This window comes from Pseudonaja textilis, chromosome 1 (genome assembly GCF_049901715.1).
Source record: "Pseudonaja textilis isolate UNSWEBS1 chromosome 1, rPseTex1.2, whole genome shotgun sequence".
Lineage (NCBI taxonomy): Eukaryota > Metazoa > Chordata > Lepidosauria > Squamata > Elapidae > Pseudonaja > Pseudonaja textilis.
In genome coordinates this window covers 43,801,118-43,820,553 of record NC_141990.1, presented here as the reverse complement: position 1 = coordinate 43,820,553, position 19,436 = coordinate 43,801,118, and the positions used below count along the sequence as shown (strand labels likewise).

The following is a 19,436-nucleotide window of genomic DNA, read 5'->3' as shown; positions in this document are numbered from 1 at the left end:
TTATTACCACTACTAATCATCTTATTAAGGGCAATTTCTTATCAGAAGGCAGTTGGGCAGCCAGAGCTGCTTTCAGGTTTGTATTTTTTCCTCTTCATTTCAGACTAATGTTTTCTCTTCAATCCCTAGATGCTGATAGACACTGTGAATTTATTGGGAACCCTTTGAAGATTAAAAGCACCAGGAAATCATTATCATGTATCATTGGATACTTAGGTGAGTGTTTCCAGCCAAAATGAATTTAAGGGTGAATACCATTGTATACAATATGTAAGGTTAACTGAATTTTGTAAATGCAGAATATTTAAGAAAAGGGAAAGTGCATACATTAAACATTGATCAAAGTACTCTTGAAGCTGTTCTATGCAGCAGCAGCACAGCACCTCACTGATAACTTACAGCTTTGTCACATTTCCTTTACCCATCAAACATAGCTTTTCTACATACATGAATACTACTGTTTAAAAGTGAAGCATCCAGTTGAAGTGAATTACCTATGCATCAATTATTTCAATCAAAGCAGCGAAGTGGAATATATACTGGCCCAAAGCAGTGGATCAGCTGGAACAGTAAACAAGGAACAAACTTTTTGTTGGTGTTTGGGGGCCTTTCTCTTTAACAAAAATAAAAAATTGGCTTTTTTGGTTATAACATTATAATATTGATGAGTCTACATCAGGGGTGTCAAACTCACATCGTCATGGTGGCATCACGTGGCTTATCAGGACTATTTTCCCCTTTGCTAAACTGGGCTTGGGCATGGCCAGTGTGTGATGCATCAGCCCACAGGCTGGGAGTTTGACAGCCCTGCCCTCCATGATGCACAGAGAAATTTGTAATATATTTATTCACATCTATTCTGTAGATTAGGAGTTATTATTTTATATTTTTTAAAAATCTAATAATTATCAATTTCTGGATATATTTAGAAGGTTTGAGATATATTATTAAACTTCCCTAACATATAGGTCTTCTAGGATCAGAAATGGAACATTAGTCTTTCAATCACTTTCTGAAGTAAAGTGTGTCTTTTTCTTATTCTTTCTTTTAATTAAAACAGATCTATTCTGCTAAAAGTTAAAACAGGTTGTAATACAATAGGCTTGTATTCTTTCCCCTGCATCCATTTCCTTCTCATTGGTTTGATTGTTTCTCCCATCCTTATGGATAGAGTTCATAGGAAAAAGTAAAAGGCCTATTTCTTTTTCAAAAGAAAACAGACAAACACCCCCTCCACCCCCAAGTTTCTAACCCCCACTTCTTGGTGATCAATTGAAAAGTAAGGAACTTCTTATCTTTGATAGCAGCTTCCCTTTGTCCATAATCTTTCTCTTCAGAGTCAGCTGGGATTACTACTTTTTTGTTAGTTATGCAACTGCACCGCTCCCCTCCCCTGTCTTTTAGAGTGCTAAGTGATGTCAAGCTTGTGAAGGTATTGAAAATAGAACATTCAGAGAAGGCATGGAAGCATGGAGGTCAGTTTGTCATTTATTTTGATCCCACTACAGCCCCAGGACCCTTGGTGCTTACAAGGCCACGATCAAAACAACAGAATTACAACATGCAATTCATATTGCAAAAACAAAGGAAAGAAAACGAATACATAAGAACCAGAAGAGGCATAAGATGTTTCTAAAAGGTCTTCAAATAACCTCAGTTTTTAATAATCTCCTAAGCAGTCTCATTTCTATAGAGATTTCCTTCAGTAGAGTCAGCACTGGTAAAGAGAAGACTGGTAAGACTGGTTCACTGACATCATAAAAATGTGGGACAATATTTCCCTCATTTATCTCTTAGCCAAATCCAGTCAGAGTTCCATAATTACCTACTTGCCAAGTCCTGAAAAGCTTTATAGTATCATCAGCACTTTAAATAGTATGTTGTACTGACTTGGCAACTCATCTAAAACCATAATGTAGGCATAATATTCTTCCTGTTTTGGAAGCCAGTTAAGACATGGGAATTCTGAGTAGCATTTAAAAGATGGATAAGAGGTGGTATAAGAGCATGAATATCTAGTATTAAGTCCTCCTGCAGCAGGTAACAATCCAACTGGTACATCAGCTGAAGCTGGTTAACTGTGTGCCAGTCATGCCCTCCTCCTAATGTTCAAGTCATGAATCCAGGTTACAGGTGGTCCTTCCTTAACCACCCTATTTGGGACTGGAATTTCCATCACTAAATGATGTTTCCTTAAGAAACATCATGTTACTTAGGCTCAGCAGTTGTCAGTCATGATGACATGGCTAGTTGATCAGAATGGTATGTTGATCGCTGCTTATCTATTGACAGGAATCTCACTAGACAAGAGAAATTGCTAGATAAATACTGCAGATTTAGGGAGGATCTGCTTTCCACTGCTTCCTCCCTTTAGCAATTCCAAGCTAGTCAGCCTTTTCTCACTTCAGCTCCAGATTCCACCGCATCAATTTCAGTAGTCCCAGTTGCAGTTGTTAATCCAGATCACTGCTCCTGTCCCGCCGTGCTTGTCTCTGCTTCTGCTGTTTTGGACACCCTGCCATCTACCACTGCTTTCCTCCACAGCACCAGATGACCTTTGTTATCTTCTTCTCCCACTGCTGACAAGGGCACCTGGCCAAGGCAGCTGCTGGCCCTTCAGTGGAGTGTAGGACAACCGAAAGGACAGAAATGGGGAGGTGATGAGCAAGCTGCAGTCAAAAATGAAAGTGAACTATCAAACACTGACATTTTAATCATGTGACTGTGGAGCGCTGCAGTAGCCCTAACTTCAAAGAGTGGCTGTGTGACAATCATTTGTTTAGTGCTGCTCTAATTGTGAATGTTTGATGAATGAATGGTAGCTAAGCACGTACTAGGGGTACATGTTTGTTGAATGCCATATACTGTGTACTCTTTATATGTATCTTGCATGTACAATGGAAGAGAATTTTATTCATTTAAAAATGAATTCTGTCAAGTCACACCAAAGCTTGTTTGTTTGGTTAATTGGTTAGACCGGATGGTCTCCATCCATCCATCCATCCATCCATCCAAGCATTATCTACAGATTATCAGATTCATCAAAAACAACTTTGCAACTCTGCTTATTGTAAGTTTACCTTTCTTAATGCAAAACAAAGACTTCATCGGAGAGGAATAGTACAGCATTAATTATAGGAACAGAATTCCTGCTAACAATTGGAAATCTTGCAAACATCTATTTAAATATGGAAGCAGTTTCCAAAATTTTTGCAACCATAAAAGCAATATGTGTTATTAGCATATTGCTAATGAGCACATGCTGAAAGAACAAGTTATCTAAAACATGCTACTCTAATGGCTAAACAAGTATTATGTCTCTTTTCACAGTGGTGAATAAGCTCAAGTAAATAATTTCCACAGATCCTCTGATTATGATAATGGGCATCCAGGTTAATCACAGGTTTATCAACTTCTTATCAGAAACCAGGAACTATTTGAACTATGTAAGTCCTCAGTGTGATGATATGATTGTGATTTGTATTCATATAAATCACAATCATATTTGTGATCTATATGAATATAGATTTGAAATAACTATCTCCTTTAACAAAATTACAGAGATTCATCCTGCAATGAAGCCTAATATAATCAAGTCAACACCAAGTCTTCAGAGCTCCATGTCAAAGCGACTACTTGCTCCTCCTGGTCATTCATCATTAAGTATTTTGGGAAAGAGAAACTATAGTCATCATCACAATGGCCTGGATGGTAAGTATGAAGGTCTGATATCTTAACCTGCTTCCTGCCTGTTCTTTTTTTTATTATTATGAAAAATAAAATTTGGGAGGACGTCAATGGCAATATTTATTAGCTTTTCACTGACTTTTACACTAAGGAGTTGTTATAAATAAAACAGTTTGCACAGGTAATAAATCAGGTTTGAATAAATATAGGAATTATTTTTAATCTTCCCATAAGAGAATATATCTATAACATATCACAATAGTGCTTGAATAAGAAATCTATTAAGTATCCCATTGAGAAGTTTTTAACCAATTTCTGCAGTATACATCTATGATAGAAGCAATTTTAAAATTTCACGTATCTCTAACTATAAACTTAGTTTCAAATAATGGAATTTTTTTAACCTTCTGTTCAATTTTATTTATTTAGAAAATTCATGTCTGATTGTTGGAAGCTACCAGGACAAGTCCCTGCAGTTCTCTTGGCAAGGTTTTTCAGAAATGGCTTGCCATGGCCTCTTTTCTGGGGTTGTGAGAGAATGGCTGGCCCAAGGCATTTACCAAACTGGATTGCCATTTTTTAAAATAATAAATTGATTTGAATTCTGTAACAGTTCCAATTTAAACGTTACCTATTTTAAACATAATTTTAACATCAACCCATATCTTCTAGTAATAGAGTAAACCCCTCTAGAAAGACTAGCATAATTTTAATTCATGTTTTTATAGTACTTATGGATTTCTGTTGTTGGATTTTGTTGGAACATGTACAAGATAGGGGGTCCTCAATTTACAGCCACAATTGAGCCCAAAATTTCTGTTGTTAAGTGAGTTTTGTCCCATTTTACAACCTTTCTTGCCACAGTTGTTAAGTGAATCACTGCAGTTGATGTTAGTAATTTGGTTGTTAATCTGGCTTCCCCACTGACTTTGCTTGTCAGAAGGTCACAAAAGGTGATCACATGACCCTGGGACACTGCAACTGTCATTAATGTGAACCAGTTACCAAGCATCTGAATTTTGATCACATGATCAAGGGGATGGTGCAAAGGTTGTAACTGTGAAAAATGGTCATAAATCATATTTTTCAGTGCTATTGCATCTTTGAATGGTCACTAAATGAACTGTTGTAAATCGGCAACTACCTGTAGTAGTTCTGAAATGTTATGATTGTGGAAAGTAAACACACAGGAACCAACTAGATTAAAAGTCTTTAGAAAGATTATTCAACTTTTTCAGTCCTTCATACGTTAGACTTTTCCTCTAAACAAAATGCTTCACTTATTTGATTGATTACATTAAAAAACCTCAGCTTTTTAAAATGAAAAATCAAGAATAAATTCTTAGCTTCAATTTACAGCACATAAATTTTCATCTCATCAGTTAGTTTTTGGGAAGAAATGATACCAATTTGAACACCTGAAGGCCATCATACTGATTTATTCTACTATATGTAAAGAATACTGATGCTCAGAATAGTATGTGTTTGCTATGGGTGATGGTATCTGAGACTAGATTGCCAATACTGACTGTCAAACAAGCCAGAATGATATCATTCATTACCTCCTAGTTGTAGCCTTGTGGTTTATGACTGTTGGAGACATGATTGTGGATTTGCCCTCTTTTAATTAATTTGGGTAGATTTTTATCTCACCTTTTTTCCATCATGAAACTCACTGAGTGCGAACAGTTTTCGAGCAGTCTCTCCTATGTGACGTAAACCTACTAACTTCCAGCAAGAAAGTTTTCTCATAGATCCCCCTGCAGATGGACACAGGGGTTAAATTCATACAGGAAGCTTATCTGGATTTTAAGTGGATTTTGAACCCAGCTACTATGGGTAAAGCAAATTTATAATTTAATGTGATCTGTAAGCTCTCCAAACTTGGCAACTTTAAAACTTGTGGACTCCAACTCCCAGAATTCTCCAGCCAGCTTGTCTTAAACAATTGTAATTCCCTAAGTCATGATTAAATCATGGCTTGATATGACAAGGAAACCCTATTTTAGTATCGTACGATAAATACCATTTAGGTAACATGCTGGTCTATAATCTGGTTTATAACAGTTGTCCTGCAAATGAGGACCAATCTATCAGCATATATCGATTTTTTCACCCTGATTTTCTTTCAAGGATCCTTGGTTTGAACAACTGACATATATATATTTTTAAGTTAGAAAAGTCTGGGATGAAGAAATTTTAAAGTACTCCCCCAAACCAGTTCAGTTTATTCTCTTTTTTCTCACTCTTATTCTTCCCAATTAACATAAACCTGACATTTATCTCTGCAATCTATGTTTATTTCATAGCTCATCCGCTTAAATTTTTTTAAAATTATTCTGTGCAACCCTAAGCCACCACAAAGTTTTCTTTATGATGAATAATTACCCTGATGGTTGCTGGCTGAGGAATTCTGGGAGTTGAAGTCCACAAGTCTTAAAGTTGCCAAGGTTGGACACCCCTGCTGTACACTCATAAAATTTCTCAGCTTAATTTTGTTTTGAAAATAAAAATGACAAACTAAATAAAAACAATGTAATATACTGTATATTCCTCTCAAACATTATCTCCCACATAAAGGCGGACAGGCATCCTAAATGTATTGATGTTTTCCTTTCAGTTAAGTAAGCTTTCTGTGATCACAATTGCACATTTCTAAGTAGATTATCACATCCTGACTTTAAAAAATAATAATAATAATAACCTGGGGTTAAAATAGCAACAAAACAAATAGATAACAACCACATTACATCCTCCATGGAGACAGAACTGCAAGGGAGAGAATGGGGAGTAATGTACAAGTTCCAACATTACGTGGCATGACCCATCAATCTCTTTGTATCTGAAGGTGAGCATCTCAACGGGCAAGCATTCTACTTATTTAGGTCCCACTCGGTGATTCAGAATCCTGGGGAGACAATATTCTAAATTGCATCAAGAATCTACATGAGTCAAACATTCCCTGCTGCCCTAATTCCTAATTCATTCTTCATCTCAGCAGTGGAGGAGCAGAACACGCACTCCTCCCCCTGCTGTTCTTCATGTGCTTCTAATTTTGTGAGGGTTTTTTAATGCCCCAGTTGGGATCCAGTAGTACTATATAATTTTAGCATGCTGTATTCTTCATTTGGGATGCATACTATTTTTCTATAGCTGTTTTACTGAAATCTTAGAAACCAATGAATTCTTGCAGAATGTTTTGTACCATTTTTTTTTTGAAGTACAACAAGGCACTTTAATTTCTCGTCATGTTTTCCCAAGTGATTGTTCTACTTTTGGCAAAATAGATTAGTCATTTAGCCAAGCTAAATGTTCACTTGACACAAAATTGTCGAAGTAGCTATGTGTTTATATATAGGAAAAGAAGAAAGGACATAGAAAGAACTCTTCAGAAAAAAAATGACTTTCTTTTTTTTTAAAAAAAAAATGAAAATCATGTGTAAACTCCCAAGCCTCTGATTACTAACAGCCAATATAGATTTATTCAGAACAATTTGATTTTTAAATAATTTGATAATTAATTGCTTTATAAGACCAGGCGGACTATCCTACTCAGCCAGAGCATAGCTAAATATTCAGATTGCAAGCTTTTTTTTTTAACTTCTGGATTAATTAAATCTGCTCTTTGAGCAGAAGATGCATCTGGTAACCTTATGCAAGTCATGTTTAGTTCTTTGGAGAAAGGGCTGGGATGAAATGAAATAAAATAAGAATATTTAATAGGCATTTTACAGGAGCCAGCAAGACTTTGAGGGTACAATCAAATAATTTTTGATTCTGGAGTTATGGTCTTAGGCAGGGGTCTTAAAACTCAACAGCTTTAAGACTTGTAGACTTCAACTCCCAGAATTTCTCCTCCAGTCATGTTAGCTCAGGAATTCTGAGAGTTGAAGTCCACAAGTCTCAAACTTGCCAAGTTTGAAGACCCTTGGTCTTAGGCGTTCTTTTTTCAAATGATAGTATATGTTATTTCAAAGTGGGGCATCGTATCACAACTGTGACTCTCTTATTCATCTGCCTAAATGAGATTCTGGATTCTTCCCCAAAGTCCTACCCTTACCAGATTGCTGTCCAGCTTTGCATCATCTTGTAGGAAGAAGTTATGAAAATTGGAAAGCAATCACGCAGATAGAAAGCTGTTAGTGCAGGCAAGGAAAGGGTCCAATATGCTTCTTCAGGACTGTATTCCATCCATACCTGTGAAGGAATAAAAACCACCCTCCCCTAGTTTCTTCCCTGTTAGGCTCTATCAGGATTGGCTGGCTCTAAAGGACAGGAGGAAGAGCTGCTATTAAGGGAACAATCAGATTAATATGGCTTCATTCCATCCCAAGGATCTAATTGGAGAAAATATTTCAGACAAGCCCCTCCCTAGTTCACACAAAGATAAAGTGCAGGAAGAGGGAAGTACATTCAGACTTTCAAGATTCTGTTACTTATAGCTATTCCAGTAAAAATAGTTTTTTTAACCTATTGTATGTGGTTTCTTAGTCTGGCCTACCTTATAGGACTGATGATATTCATAGAAATACCAAACCATTTTGGTAGTCAGGAAGTAAGGCTGTTTCTCCTTTTAGTAGGGTATGCTGTAACTCTTTGATCTGCAGGGTTTTGTTCTCTTGTATATTTGGAGTCAGCACCAAGGACACTTTTTGTAGGCCAAGTGGGCTCTTTAAATGACAGGGTAGAACAGTTTTCTCAACCTTGGCAACATTAAGATGTGTGGACTTCAATTTCTAGAAATCCCCAACCAGCATGGGGGTAGAGTATCTATCATGGTTTTTTCTCAGCTGTTCAGGTTGGCCAGGAACAAGGATGAGTTCAGGATCTGATCTTTCTAATAATTTACTTTTTTCAGCATGGATACTCGGATGCGCCTTTCACTTCTACCCTCACCTTGTCTTTCTATTCCTCTTCATTTAATCTCAAACTATTTTTTCCCCTCAAAAGTAATGAGAAACAGAGAGGAATCTGTCCAATTGAAAAATCAATACACAGCTTTTAAAATACACTTATCCTAATAGACACTTTACATGGAATAATCCCAGCATATTTATGGCTCAGATAATTATCAGTGGATGTAATGTACTGTAGCAAAAACAATCCTTATGAGGGAACATAAGGATACACCTACTTCTTGATATATAAGGTGATATCTGAAGCAGACATAAAGCAGATAGACATGAGTACAAGAAGACCATGGAATGTGTTCATTTTAATTGAAGTAAGGGCTGAAAGGAGCAGTAATGAATAAGCACATTTCTGATGGTCTTAATAGAAGAGTGCAGAATGATGAAATTGGTATTAATTAAAAGGCAAAACAGCAAAAACTGAACATAAGGAATAGTGTATTGTGATAATAGAACAGGAGAAGAATATACTTTTAGGGTTGAAAGGCATTTTGAAAGTTATAAAGCAAGTTCCTCCGGTGCTTAGTCCAGAGGTCTTGTAAGTATATCTTATGTATTTACAAAATGTTTTCTTTGGAAATCTTTGAATTATTATTTGGATAATACTTATTAGGACTCAGTGTGGAGGGAGGGAGAGAGGGAGGAAGCAAGCAAGCCCCATCCAGCTTCTACTCAAATGTTTCAATTGTTCATGAAGTATTTCTTTGTTCTACTGTCAAGCAGCCTATAGTTAAATATGTAATATTTCAACCTTTTTACCTATTAGTTTCATGTTCATATTCAATTCTTTGTAGTAAGGAAAAGCCATTTGTTCTATGTTCAACATAACAGCTTCTCAGATCCACTATCAATGATATCCTTTGGGTTTTGTATCTGTTGTGACTACTTTTATGGAAAAGGAAGATACTTTGGCCTGTAGAATTGCAGAAAGTGCTGCGATTCTACAGTTTTCAGCCCTAGATTTGCTTTCAGTGGTTTGTAAGAAAAATAATACTTTCAAAAGCAAATGCTAATTTGGGTCTAATTGGTTCTGTGTATGTATATTTTAGGACTCTCCAGCTATGCACATGGAACTAAAATGGTAAGTATTCAATTTTTTTTTCATTTTAACCTGTTTGAAATGCAAAATATCCAGTGAAATCTTATGCAGAGTTATTTAGAAAACTCTGAATTCAGCAAGGCTTATTCTCAGGTGAAAGTGCCTAGGAGTGTGCAACCATAACCATATTTATTTATTAGCTTTGTAGAACCACCCATCTTGCATACATGACTCTGGGATTCTGGATGGCTTGCAACAATTAAAAACAGCAGCAAGAACAATAAAAATAAACATAAAAATATAAATCACTATCAAAATCACTATTGAAACTAAATCAACAAGCCACACATCTTGTTCAGTCCAACCACCACTGAAAAGCCTCACCACTACCACTCGACTCTGAAATTCAGTGGCATAGTCATGCCATCCCAAAGGCCAGAGGGATAGGGCCAATGTTAAGTGTTGTGGGGGAGGATGTTCCAAAGAAATTTCATGATGGCATTCCTTAGTGGACAAGACCCATAGCATGCCTTTCCTGCCGGATAGGGTGGGTAGGATGTAATTGTTAATAATTTTATAATAATAATAATATTTTTAAGTTGGAAGGGAGGCAGGGAGGGAGGCAGGGAGGGAGGGAGGAGGGAGAGAAGGAGGGAAATAGGGAGGGAGGAAGATCCAATCCTTTATCTATAAATTGTTGGAACAGATTAAGAGGGAAACCTACAGAATAGAATATTTTAGTGTTTCTCTTTGAATATATTCGATGTGCTTCCTCATCTCATAATTTTATTCATGGAAAGAATTATGCATAGGAGAAATTATGCCACAAGTCTGGAAAACCCAAACAAAGTGAACTAAATAAATAAAACCACTGAAGTTCCATTACGGAAAAATTGGCATCACGTCATCAATAGCTTCTTAATGAAAAAGATGAGTAAACCAAGAATTTACAATAGATGGAAAGCTGGAAAGATGGATTTATATCACAGTGAAGTTCCAGAGATGACATATGCATATTACAGGCCATCAATCAAAAACAAACTGGAGGCAATTCATAAGGGACTTTGTAACAAAATGAAAACTGCAAGGCAATATCTAGATATCTGTCAACAGGCATTTGGACTATGTTAAGTGGTGGTTTCATACACTTGTCAGAGTTGTTTAGAAAGCCAAATATATATTGAGCATTGTTTTCAATGTTTTTCTTTTTAATCATTCTCCCTTTTACTGGTACTCTCCAAAAGTTTTGGGACTACAGCTACCAGAAATTCTAGCCAACATGCTGAAATTTCTATTTTGACCAATGTGAAAAGAATCAAGCACAGGAAGGTTACTCTGCATGCATGTTATTAAAATTGACTTGAATCAAGCTAATCATCTCTAGCATCCTATAATTACACTAATCCCCTTCTTATTTTTACTCTATCACTACCAGTTTCAGTACAGTATGTATACATACAGTATTATCTTCCTTTTGTGTACAATGTTCATAAAAAGGGTCAATCTTTGTTCAAAGAAGCTGAATATCTGAACAAGAAAAATTGACTCATTCTTCCATACAAAAGTGAAAGAAACTACATATAAGATAAAATGCCAAAGCTTGCCGCTTTGCATGTTAGCCAATCACTTTCAATTTCAGTCCTGCTCATTTTCTTCGAGTTACTTAAAGGAACTGCAAAAATCATCAAACTAGTTTTTCCCTTATAGGACCTAAAGCTTAGGAATGAAACAAAGAGTTCCCTCCGATACAGAAATAAAGAGGCAGACTTAATAAAGAAAAAGAAAACCTAGACATTTGAAAATAGCAAAATTCCTGGTATAATTTATGTTCTGCTCATACACACAACACACACCCAAACATAACTGTATGTGGAGATACCCTTCTAAGCATCTTAGCTAGTACAAATGCTAATGACATCAGTATGACTCAATTACTCAATCTATACTAGTTGCCTATGTTTTCCACTAGATCAAAGTGCTGATCTTTACATTTTAAAGTTATAAATGTCTAACTATTTTAAGAATTGCTTTTGCTGAGATAGGTCTCCTGATAATCTCTTTTCAGCATCTGAAATATTCCTTCCTGTATCTAGAAGTTAGGTTGTCCAATGACCTTCTTAAAAGTGTATCAAATTTATGATCCTCTGATAGAGACCTGTTTATACAGTACATACTATTTTTATGCACACAAAAAAAACTTTGGCACTTCAAGAATTTTATGGAAAGTTGTATACAGTACTTCTGTTTTTTCCCTCCTCTTCAACCTCTTTTCACTCTAGATAGACACCTCATACTTCCAGAAGATAAGCATGAAAGTGAAAAAGGCCAATCCTTTTGAGATTTTTCCAGTATCAAAGGTTTGGAAGCCAGGGGAAAGACAATTTGCTTGTCATGTAGGATGGTTGGCAGGCTGACTGGTTGGATCCATTTGTTTCCTGTCTGCCTGTTCATTACAAGCCTGTACTGGACAGACTCTTGTTCATCTTCCAAATTGAATTTTGAATTTCTGAATGTATTTTAAATGCATTTTCTCAACAATATGCATTTTTAAAGATATTTCTTCTTCAAATACATATTTTAAAACTTGTCTACATCTTTTTGTGTGTATTTGGCAATGGAGAAATTCAGCAATATGTTCAAGATGAAGGATAAATTCTAGGCCATATATTAAACTAACTTTTGGAAAAATGGCTACTTATGGCTAACTTCAAGCTAATGAAATCTCTGGCAGTGGCTTCTTTCCCTTCAGGGTTTCACCTGCATGGTGAGACATGATGGTCTAAAGAAATATAGATGTACAGATGAATATCTGGGAAGATCAGAGGCACTGGACTCTTCTAAAGAACTCAGGTCATGTGAAAGACAAAATGGACTATGTGTTCCTATACTCTACAATATATCAGAAAAAGCCTACCAGCCATGAAATGACAGTCCTTTATCTCAACTTTTACCCAGACAAGGCAAGCAATATTTTGAAAAGCCCAGTTTACATGAAAGTTGCCAGGTAGTAAAACTCACTATGGAATTGTTTGTGATAATCTGAACCATTATTATTATTTTTCCTTTTGGCCAAATATTTATGAAGCATGTTTTTTCTTAGGTTAGACTTGCATTAATTCCTGCCAGGATATAATTTCCATCATTGGGAGAAAACAACATGTTTAAAAGCATGATATATGGATATGTTCTTTTCAGTCCTCTGTAAATAAGAGATCAAAACTGCCTGAGGAAAGCATTCTGAAGGTTGTAGCTGCAAAATTGCTTTTTATGGAAAGGCTAAAAAAAATGAGGTGGATGGATTTTAAGAGGCCTTCCTCTATGCCTTCAGCATAAAAGGAGAGAAGTTTGGCATCAATAATACACAAAGGTTGCCAAAACAGCCATAGAACATCATATTTAAGTACTTAAAGCCCTAGCTCAGGATTTAATTGATTATATGTGAGGTAATTGACAGATATGTTTTCCAGTAGCCTTTAAGAGAGCAGTCAGTACTCAGGTATCTGATGACATTCTGTTTATATAAAGAAGCAGATCCCTCTCTTTTCTCTCATCCTTTCTTCTCTTTCATTTTTTACTCTTCCTATTAATGACCTAATGTTGAGTCTTTCTCATTTATTTGAACACATCTTTAAAATAAAATTCACTCTATAGTCAAAAAGTGCATTTACTAGATTTAGTTTAAGATGCCACCCCATGGCCAGTATTGCTATCCTCCCAAACCTGCCCCAGTCTCCTGTCTGCACCTATTGTGGGAATGGTCAAAGATAACGATGATCTAAGCAATTGATGAATACAGTGTAGAAATCAGCTCTTAATCAGTGCCCCATCCTTGCCTTGGGTTTGCTAGTAAAGATGGTAATGGTAGTGATAGGAAACAGCTGGTTTATTACAATTACATTATTGGGCCTTTGTAGCTGAGGGGAAGGCAGAAAGGATTTAAGAAAAGGAAATTCTGCAATTTGAGTTGGCAACAAAGTAATCTGATTGTTAAGTGTGGATCTGAGCATGGAGGCTAAAGATGCAGAGTCATTGGGGTGAGTGGAAGTGTCCTTTAAATTAAAACTGGCAGATGTCTACATGCAGAAGAGTGACTAGAATTTTGAGATTTGTTACCCTGAATGAGATACAATTTATCCAGATTATTCCAAGTGCAATAAATTCATCTGTGGTTAAATTTCTTACCATAATGCTATGATAAAACCTGCACCGTTTGTTAATGCCTAATTATTGATAGGTGGAATTCATACCTACTAGAAGCATGGACAAGGTAAAAAAAAAAAGGAGCAGCAGGAAAATCTTGTTTTTCATTGCAGAGGGTTTCACTGAAATTGAGATAAAGCATTTGTCACTTTTTAATCTTCAGAGCCCAGAAGTGAAATGAAATATCTGAGGACAAAGAGCAGTGGAAATCCATTGCAATTTGTTAACGTTGCAGTATTAAAAGTTCATCATATTTATCTCCTGAATTCAGAACACAACTTCTGCTTAAGCTTTACTTAATGTGTAGTTCATACCATTATACTTATATGCTACTTTCCCCCCAGTTGAACAGACAGTTTTAAATTAGGGCAAAAATGGAAAAACTGTTCCCATCTAGAATTTCTTAAATTTCAACTATTCAGCTCTGCTCAGCCTGATCAAAATTACAGCCAGAAACATTTGGATTTTCACAGGTTCCCCAACCCCATTTTAAGGATAAAAACCTACTGTATGACTCACAGTTAAAGCAAGAAATACACAAAATTGGATTTGGTTTGTCTGTGAATGGGCTTATCCACAAACATACTGTAAATAGCAGGGCTCGGTTTCTATCGGTTCTGTCCACCTCTATAGAACCGATAACTCTGAACATCAGCTGACATAGAACCGGTTCTATGTCTGCTGATGTTTTTGCCCACCTGCCCACCCGCCCGGGCTGTTACCTGACCTTTATTTCCTGTTTTTTCAACTTCAGCTGCCATGCGAGGCACAGCTGCAGTTAAAAAAGCAGGGAAAAAGTGTTTTTTCAAAGGCTGCTTCTCTGCACGCAGCATGCTGATGACGATTTACAGACGTGCACTCGCAGTGTGCAGGGAAGCACATCGTAAATCACCGAACCTCGTAAATCACCGAACCAGTAGTTAATCCTGTCGGATCCCACCCCTGGTAAATAGTAATACTTCTTAAAAGTATCTGAAAAACCTCGCAGGTAAACCCATCTGCAAATATGCTTAATCTTTAATTTTGAACCAAAATACCATGAAAAACACACCACCTGCAGATAAGCCAATTGTAAAAATTAAAACATGAAATTTTTGAGAGTCATCTTATCCATCAGTGGTACATTTTTAATAGTATTTTATTTAAAAATCCAAGGGTTGGCCTATTCACAGATGTGCTTAACCTTCGTTATATACTGAACTTTGTTTCTATCTGCAGAAGCCCCGATCAGTTAAAAACCAATAAGCAGCAAAAGTGTTTAGAGATTAACATCTTGTTGCAGTATCAGTACATCAAATTAAGATTAAAGATTTTAAATTAAGAAGGACACTATCCTATCAGGAAGGATACTATGATCTTGGGCTGCTGTTGAATATATGTCAGGCAGGTTTCCCAAAAATGAGCCTATAGTTTATACCCACAAGCAGCCCAATACTGACCTCCAGCCAGCCACATTAGAACTGAGACCGGAGCTGTTTGTCCTGAATAAAGGAGACAACTCTCTACACTGGATGGTATATGTTGCTGATATCTCTCCCTTTTATATTGATTTCAGCAAGCGGCACATGATTTCTATACAACTAATGGCAAAACTCTACAAGTCGGCACAAATGACCTTATGCCAAGTGTTATGCCATTGCTCAAGAGACAGAGACAGAATTGGCTCAATGCTCCTGATGATGGTTTCTTTATTGCTACAGAAGAGACCAGGTAAGAAAAAAAGGGAGCAAGAGCCTACATTGGGGGTGGTGAATCCAAATGTTGCTGAACTACAATTCCCAGCAGGCCTCATTTTTGAACATGCATGTTGGAGTTGCTGAGCTTCAGCAACATTAGCAGCAAGATGTCCAAATTCTCTGTCCTCTTGAACCAAAAGCATTGGTAGCCCCTGTTATTTAATATAATTTTGGGAAAACAAAAATGCATTCCTGTGTATGTGATGACTATGCATATATAAACTCCAGAAAGTTTGGCAGTTTGGGGACCAGTTCTATGGAGTGTTACAATCAAATGTATAGGTTCATACCCAATGTTAAGCCTGAAAGCTGTAATCAAGTAGACAATTCTGTTTAAAAGTATCTTCATACATCAAAAGCTTGCTTCGTAAAAGGTTTTATTCTTTGGAGAGGGGCATGCAAAGAGAAGGATTAGGACCTGTATGAACTCTTAAATTCATACCATATTAGCTGATGGTGCAATTAGTTCCTATGGAGAAAAGTAATCAGCTATCCTCAGGGTCAGTGCTGGCCACTTGTCTTCTGAGGCTTATCATGGACCATTGATAATATGACAAAAACAGTGACTTTGCTGGGGGTCTCTGTAGTATTATACTAATAAGAATAAAATCCCTAATTTTCTTCTAATAAGTATTTATTCAGTCATTCCAGAAAGGAAGCTATGGCTGTTTGGAATGCCCCTCTGTGTATTTTGAGTCTCTTGTGTTTGAGTCACAATAGTATGATTGTGTGGGTTTTTTTTTATTCTTTTTAATTTGCTTGCCAGAGCATTATTTGGTTCATCTCTATATGAAGAACCAAAGGCAGCCAGTTCCTTACTTGGCCTTTTTTTTTAAAAAAAAAGTCCTTCCATTCATATTTATAAGCCTCCAGCTTTACCAGAGAAGATGCTTTCAATATGCTGATTGCAATGGGAAAGTGTCAGTTGTAATTCATCACTTGATGGTCTGATGATGGAATCCAGTCTTCAAATCTAGGAGAAGCAGGTGGATTTAGTTTAGACTTATATGCCTCTAAGAATTTAGAAAAAAACGTGCAGCTCTGCCTTATTTATCCCAAGAATCTGAGGACATTGAAAACTGGAATGTCATCTTGAGTGTCTACTTAATCATTTGTTTAGAAGAACTGACAGCTTCAAATTTCTGATTCCTGAAAACAAAAGCATCTGTTTTCAAGTGGGGGAAAGAGGTTTTTAAAAATTAAAGTATAGCTGTAGTCATATTCCACCCTCTTTTTGTGACTCGGTAGGTTGGTCTAAGAGGCTCAGTTTTGTGGTCTAGTTTGAGTTTGAGTCAATAAATTTGAAGAAGTGGACAAAGAAGAATTTTGGTGTAGATTAATTCAGCCACCTGTTTGTTGGACCAGATGCTTCCTAATTAATTAAGGTGGCCAGTGAGGTGACTTGCAGTTGGGTTCAAGTGATGGTGGTGATGGCCTCTGAGGGAGAGGTTGGTTTCTGAGGGTCTGAAGGACATGGTGGTGTACCTGCCTCAAGAAAAAGCCAATCCAAAAATCTTAGACAATTATCATACTGTCTCTAACCTCTTTTTAGAGAAGTTTGTTGAGAAGTGGATCCAACTGCAGTTGCATAGGACTCTAGAGGAAGTGGGTTATCGAGATCTGTTTTAGTAGATTTCAGGCTGGGGTTTAATATGGACAGACCCTTGGTTGCACTTGTAGATGATCTGTGCCAGACCTGAGATGGAGGTACCACATCCATTCTTATGCTCCTTGATCCCTCAATGGTTTTTGTTAGTGTTGACGATGGTATTCTTCTGGGTTTGATTTGGGGGTTTAGGGATGGGTTAATCATCATCTAATGGTGATTCTCCTCCATTTGGGATTGGTTCCAGTTAGAGTTGGCTGGAGTGGGGGAGATGTTACTCCCTAGGTTTCTTCTTTATCAGATGTCACAGGGTTTGACATTCCCTTCTTGTTCAACATTTTTAGGAAAATGTTGGATTATCTGCAGCTTTTCAGTTCAATATTATCAGTATCTTAATGATATCTCATTGTATCTTCTGACTTCAGATCAACCAAGTGAGGCTGTTGAAGTCTGATTCCAGTGCAGATTGTGAGGATTTGGGTAGGGAGGAACCAACTCTGACTGAATCCTAATAAGACTGAATGCAGGCAAACATTATGGCCATTTGAATTTGGGAATATTCAACCTTTAACCTTGGATACAATTGCACTTTCTTATTCAAAAGTGGTGCAAAATCTGGGGATCTTCCTGAACTGCCAGCTGTTGTTCAATGAACAGGTGTCAGCCTTGGCCAGGAAGACCTTTGCATAATTCTAGCTGGTATACCAGCTACACCCTTTCCTGGCTCAGAAGGTTATAGTCACAGTTTAACAACTGAGATGCACTGTTCATGGGGTTGCCTGTGAAGTCAATTTGGAAGCATCAACTGGTTCAGAATGTAGCAGTGTGGGAAATTACGGGCATGTTTCATGAGCTGTACTGTTACTAGTTTGCTTTCAGATCAGTGGTGGGATTTAATTTTTTTTACTACTGGTTCTCTGGATGTGGCTTGGTGGATGTGGCAGGGGAAGGATACAGTAAAATCTCCAGTCAGAAATAGTATTTGCTGGTAATCTGAACTACTCAAAATTTCCACTACTGGTTCTCCAGAACTGGTCAGAACCTGCTGAATGCCACTTCTGTTTCAGATGCAAATCAAGGTGCTGGTTATGACTTATAAAATCCTACATGTCATAAGACTGATTATCTAAGAGACCACACTCAAATGGTCTCTGCCTGGCCAGTATGAGCTGACAGGATTGGCATGCTCCAGGTCCCTTCAGTCAAATAGTGACATATATTGGGGCCCAGGAAGTGTCTTCTCAGTTGCAAAACCTGGCCTCTGGAATGAAGTCCCCCTGATGTACTTGTGTTCCCACACTGATACCATTCCAGAAAGTCCAAAATACTGGGTTATTCTGCCAAGCCTTGGTTTAGGGTGATTGGAGGCCTGCCAGACATGTTTAGGGGTATAAGTATTGTTAGTAGACTCACCATCTCTTCTTCTTTATTCCTTCCATATTACTTTTTTTTGTAATTATATTATATTGAATTTTCCTATTTTGTTTAGCTTTTTTGTTCACTGCCCGTAATCAGTTTGCAGCTGGATAGTGCTTAAATTAAACAAATTAAAGAAAACCAATTACAGAATCACAACCACCATCTAGGTTGTTTTGATTTCCCCTGTGGATCTCCCCAGCTGCAAGGCATTGTTTTTACTAGGTTGATGTTTTTCTGAAGTAAATACATTAAATGCGGGCACACACAGATCCCTTATGTCTTGAGATCCAGGGCAATTAGAGCACATCTGCATTTTATTCACTTGTTGTATGTCTAATCCAAGAAGCACTAGTTATTAGTAATAAATATACAGTATATGTTTTATCAGCAATTATCATATCTATTTGTTAAAGCCTAAAACCATAAGAGACAATAATAGGGATTCAGTGAGGGACTCAGCGAATGAGGGAATCTATCATAAAGGGAGTGTGGCCTCTTTTTTGTTTTGAAGGCTTTCAACTTCTGTCATGGAGCCTTTGCAGGGGGAACAAATGTCTAGATTTAAGGGAGCAGCCCATGTAGACTACAATTGGGATTGGCAACTAAAGGCAGTTACTAAGCAAGGATTACTCAGGCCTGACTTGAAGACCTGAATAGTCCCTAGGGCCATGATGGCGAACCTATGGCATGCATGCCACAGGTGGCACACAGAGCCATTTGTGCTGGCATGCGAGCTGCAGGCAAACTTACCTCACTGCACATGTGTGCACCTCACTGCTAATTCCTGTAATACCGGAAGTGACAAAACAGGCCTATTATTCAGCCTTCAAAGCTTGCAA

At 37.2% G+C, this 19,436-nt stretch overlaps 1 protein-coding gene across 1 annotated transcript in view; it reads left to right on the top strand.

The window, feature by feature from the left end:
- MTA3 (metastasis associated 1 family member 3) overlaps positions 1-19,436 on the top strand; it is a 128,919-nt gene that overhangs the window by 90,155 nt on the left and 19,328 nt on the right. Inside the window, exons 15-18 of the mRNA XM_026695832.2 lie at positions 130-216; positions 3,562-3,711; positions 9,647-9,678; positions 15,392-15,546. Of these exons, the coding sequence (XP_026551617.1) occupies positions 130-216; positions 3,562-3,711; positions 9,647-9,678; positions 15,392-15,546 (424 nt within the window). The remainder of the gene's footprint in view (positions 1-129; positions 217-3,561; positions 3,712-9,646; positions 9,679-15,391; positions 15,547-19,436) is intronic.